Source organism: Cryptomeria japonica, chromosome 5 (genome assembly GCF_030272615.1).
Source record: "Cryptomeria japonica chromosome 5, Sugi_1.0, whole genome shotgun sequence".
NCBI lineage: Eukaryota > Viridiplantae > Streptophyta > Pinopsida > Cupressales > Cupressaceae > Cryptomeria > Cryptomeria japonica.
In genome coordinates, this window is record NC_081409.1 from 254082519 (window position 1) to 254086969 (window position 4451).

The 4451-nt window shown below is 38.1% G+C and overlaps 1 protein-coding gene across 1 annotated transcript; it reads right to left on the reverse strand.

The window, feature by feature from the left end:
• Positions 1 to 2166: 2166 nt before the first annotated feature.
• LOC131058849 (probable L-gulonolactone oxidase 4) lies at positions 2167 to 4195 on the reverse strand. The gene is made up of 2 exons (XM_057992442.2): positions 3244 to 4195; positions 2167 to 3002 (listed from the first exon to the last, which is right to left on the reverse strand). The coding sequence occupies exons 1-2, from the start codon at positions 4193 to 4195 to the stop codon at positions 2167 to 2169; spliced, it is 1788 nt and encodes a 595-aa protein (XP_057848425.1).
• Between the last annotated feature and the right edge of the window lie 256 nt (positions 4196 to 4451).

Consider the following 4451-nt stretch of genomic DNA (forward strand, 5'->3'; position numbering starts at 1 on the left):
CAATATTATTGGAGATCTTCTTTAGATATTTCCGAATTTGGTCTTTTGTTTATTGGTAGCTTGATAAAGATCTACCTATACTCCCAACAAAAGTCTTGTCAAGAATGTCTATGTGTCTTGTGCAATCGTTATGTTCTTTTTATGTGATCGAAACCTCAAGCGTGAATTATATTGAGTGTGTTCTTTATGTGTTTATAAAGTGCTAGAAGTAAGACATTTGTTTTTGATATATCACAAAATTAGTCACTCATATTATGGAACAAGTGGAATTGGAGTGAGATAGAATTATAAATTTTCTTCTAGTTTTAGTTGATTGCCGATGATTATAATTTACTCATGCTACAAGGTAAAGTGGAAATGATATTTTTATTTGGTTAGAGCTTAAAGGGTGAAACAAGACTTAAATATGGATTTTTAAAAAGATGAAAGACATGTGGATGTTATATAGGAAGTTTTTAAGGAGTTGGAAGAGGATGTCTCACGTATCTCTAGGTATATAGTGAAGGTAATAATGGTAGGGAGTATGATCCAAATTATACCGTAGAATTTTAGTATAGAAATACAACAAAAAAATTTATTTTGAGAATGAAGCGAATTTTTTAAGTTGAAATAATGTCCTTTTCAGGGAAGAGATAAAAATTGATATACAACCTTTTAATGATGAGGTTAATATGGAGAAATCAAATAAACATATTGCATATTGTAAAATCACATCACAAGGCTTTTGCTACACATTTAAATCCTTTTGGTAATGCAGTCACTTTTGTTAGAAACACAGTTGTCGTTGTACCGAAATAACGATGTATTAATGCCCAATACAATTGCAAGACTTGATAAATCCACGAGAGGTGATTAAGCCATGTCACAAAATCGAGCAGTGTCTTGTGCATCACAAAGAGACCAAGGGCGCACACCTTGTAACAATCCCGCCAGCGCAAGTGAGGGGTTTGAGCCTGTGACTCGGGCTCTGATACCACTTGTTAGAAACACAGTTGTTGTTGCACCAAAAGATCAACCTATTAATGCCCAATACAACTGCAAGACTTAATGAATCCATGGGAGGCGGTTAAGCTATTTCACAAACCCGAGCGCTATGTTGCACATCACAAAGAGACCAAGGGGTGCACACTTTGTAACAACTTTGTATGGTAATTGTTTCATTTACATGTAATTAAGAATATTGTTATCCCGATTACAGGATTTTAGAGATCGTTGAAGAAATAGATATTCTTGAACAATATAAGGAGCAAATACACGAACAATAAAAGCATTAATATACAAGGTTAAAGAGTCCAAAAATATGTTGATAAGTACCATGCATGGTCACTACAACTTGGAAAAGATGTGATAGATAGAGAGGCGTTGATGAAGTATATGGGAGTGTTGTTCAATCACATGAAAATGATTTATTGCTGGAACGAAATCAAAGTGTTCATGGAGAATATGGACAAGACCACTGTATTGAGATGGAAATTAAAAAAACCACCTCTTATTATCAAATTACTAGTGTGAGAACGAAAAGATTCAAGGTGAATACTTGAAAAAGGATATAGAAGTGGAAAAGAAAAAGAGATGACTACTAAAAATTGCCATGGAGACCAAGGACAAGGAGAATGTTCTTAAATATTGTGATAAATAAAGATACCAAAAGGAGGCATTTTGAACGCTTCACATGTACAAGAACACATATCGTAGCAAGAAGGTGATAGGAACTATCGCTACTATTTGCAATTAGAACATTTGACAAGCAATTATAAAATATTTAATGATTAATTAAAGTATGTAGTCAATTTATCTTTCACAAATTTCAAAAGTCTTAATAATTTAAAAGCCTATAATTTTACAACAATTTGAAAAAAAATTACTTCGATCTAATAGGATCTCTTATTAAATTCTCGTATCTCTAACTTAAGAAAAGCCATATAATATTAAAAAAAATAAAATGATTATTTAAATTCTAGACCATAAGAAATGCTAGAATGACAAATATTAAAATAAATCTATAAAAATATATAACCAAATGATATATCAAGTACTCCTTACAGTATAAAATATCAAGTTGCAAGTTATGTAATCAACACGCATTTATTTGTTGAGGATACATTTGTTATTTACTGCATTGAATAAAACTAAAGAAGATTCCACACAGAGCGGAGCTATAAACTGTTAATTGAGTTTTGTGCAAACACGTGCCTTCTTCCAAACCTTTCCCGGTTTGCAGAAGTACCCTTTTTGGGGAGCACAATGACTGTCCTCTCTACACTTGCAAACTTTGTCCAATGCGCACCCATCCCTGAAAATCTCTAAACTTCCTCCCCCGATCCCAAACAGACCATCTGTCCATTCATTAGAAAATAGTCCGGACGAATCAAATTTCTTCTTCACCTCCATGAACTTTTCTAAATTAGTTGCCCTCTTAGCTAGTCCTTGAAACAGGTAACCCCCTGATTTGCCCCAATGTAACACGCCACCATGCTTCTCAATTATCATCTGTTCAATCTCTTCATAGACATCTTCATTCCACTTGGGTGTACCGACCGCCCTTGACCTATAATTCATCATGTCTAATGTCACCACATCCTCCTTAGGTCCCAAATACGCATCAGATTTCTTAATAGAGCGCATAAATATTCCTGACATGTCACACAATTTTTGAGGATTCAAATCCCTTATCCTCTTCACATCCTTTATTACTTGGGGCAAACGAGATACAGGCACTCTTAGTTCCACACCAAAGTATAAGGTAGCGTATATTCGTCGATCCCAGGAACAGACGGTCTCATTTTTATCTAAAATTGATGTGGGAGTGCAAGCCACAGAGTATCTTCCTGCTTGGCAGCCACCAGACGTTTGCATGTGGTGATTGAATCCTATTACCGGGTACCCCGTAAAGCGTTTTCCATCATTGAGAAAGCCGCTACCATTAATTGCAAGGTCAAGTGTCTCGTTTATGAGTACACTGCATATAGCTTCAACGTCTGCCCTATCTTGGATTGCTTCATCTACACAATAGAATCAAATAATTAGATGAATAGACACGAATATTATTTAACTTTGTGATGAGAAGGTAGAACATTAAATCTTTAAAAAGTGATGGAAAAAAACAATAAGTTAACCCAAAGGCCTGATCCTTTAACTAAGCATTCGGTGTCTACTTTTATAAGAAAACTATTTGTTTATCATTATCATAATCGTTATTTATTTGGTGAAGATGGGCACATCAATTTGTTGACTTGTACTCACAATCTGCCGCTTTTCTTTCGATGTCGACTACACTGCTGGCGCTGCCAATTATAGAGTTGAGGCCATCTCCTGGAACATTGACTGGGTGTCGATCAATGGGAATATAAACCGCCTTCCCGTGTGAGGGAATCCAGTTTATGTCTGCAAATTCATGAGCTCTCAGGAAACTCTCGGCTTCATATTCCAGATCGGTGTCATCCTTCACCACGGTCGAAATGGAGCGCTTGTACATTGGCTGCAAAGCGAATGTGAGTTCGGAAATCGCTCCAAGAGTGCCCAGAGACAATCTGGCAGCATTCAATTCCTCGTCTGCTTCTGTCAAGCTGATCACCTTTGCATAGCCTTGGGAGGGAGAAGCAGGAACAACTAATCTCATTGCAACCACATACTCATAAACGCCACTGCCTTTTCCAACGAGGCCGCTGTCATGGGCGCCGGTGGAGATAACGCCGGCGGCGGAGACGCCGCTCCAGTAAATCATGGCGTTCAGAGCCAACCCTTCCTTGGCGGCCGCCTCCAGAACGTCGCTCATCAGCGCTCCTGCCTGAACCCTAATTGTCATGGCGGTCTTATTCACTTCAATTACAGAGGCATAGTTTTGGGTGGATATGATGAGGCCTTCGCTTCCCACGCACACCAGTTTTGGCTCACTGTGAGACAGCTTGCTCACAACTTTGATTCGTTGCTTGTTTTTCACTGCATTCGCAACAGCTTGCACAAGCTCTGCTTCTGATGTGGGCCATGCAGAATTCTGAGCTTTACAAATCCCACGGTCGTCCCAAACGCCTTGGTAATTGAAGACGTCGCATGCATTGCTTTTGCATTCAATTGCAGGAGGCGGCGCACAGGTTGCCTGAGAAGCCAACGTTGTTATGCAAAAGTACTGCAGCGACACACACAGGACCAGGAAAATGATGGATGTGGTCATCGCAACTGACACAGTTACACGCATTTACTCGTGATATTTTTCTTGTATTCTCTCTAGTGTGAGTATAAATAAGGCATGAGTGAATGTTACCCTCGAAATCTTTGTTGCACCAAATACCTAAAGTTTTACAACTTTCGTTCACGAAACAATTCAATTCTTCAAATTTCACATGAAAACTGTCATTTCGCTTTTATACGGCAATACAGACGATTCTGGGTATTGAGTAATCTTACCCAAATGAGAGCTTTTCCAGATGGTGATGGTGTTGGTGTTCTCCCGG

Bases quoted from the DNA above. Each gene is read 5' to 3' on its own strand.
- LOC131058849 (XM_057992442.2), bottom strand. From the start codon at position 4,195: ATGCGTGTAACTGTGTCAGTTGCGATGACCACATCCATCATTTTCCTG. The intron at 3,003-3,243 runs GTGAGTACAAGT...TCTATTGTGTAG, and splicing joins CGAAAGAAAAGCGGCAGATT to ATGAAGCAATCCAAGATAGG.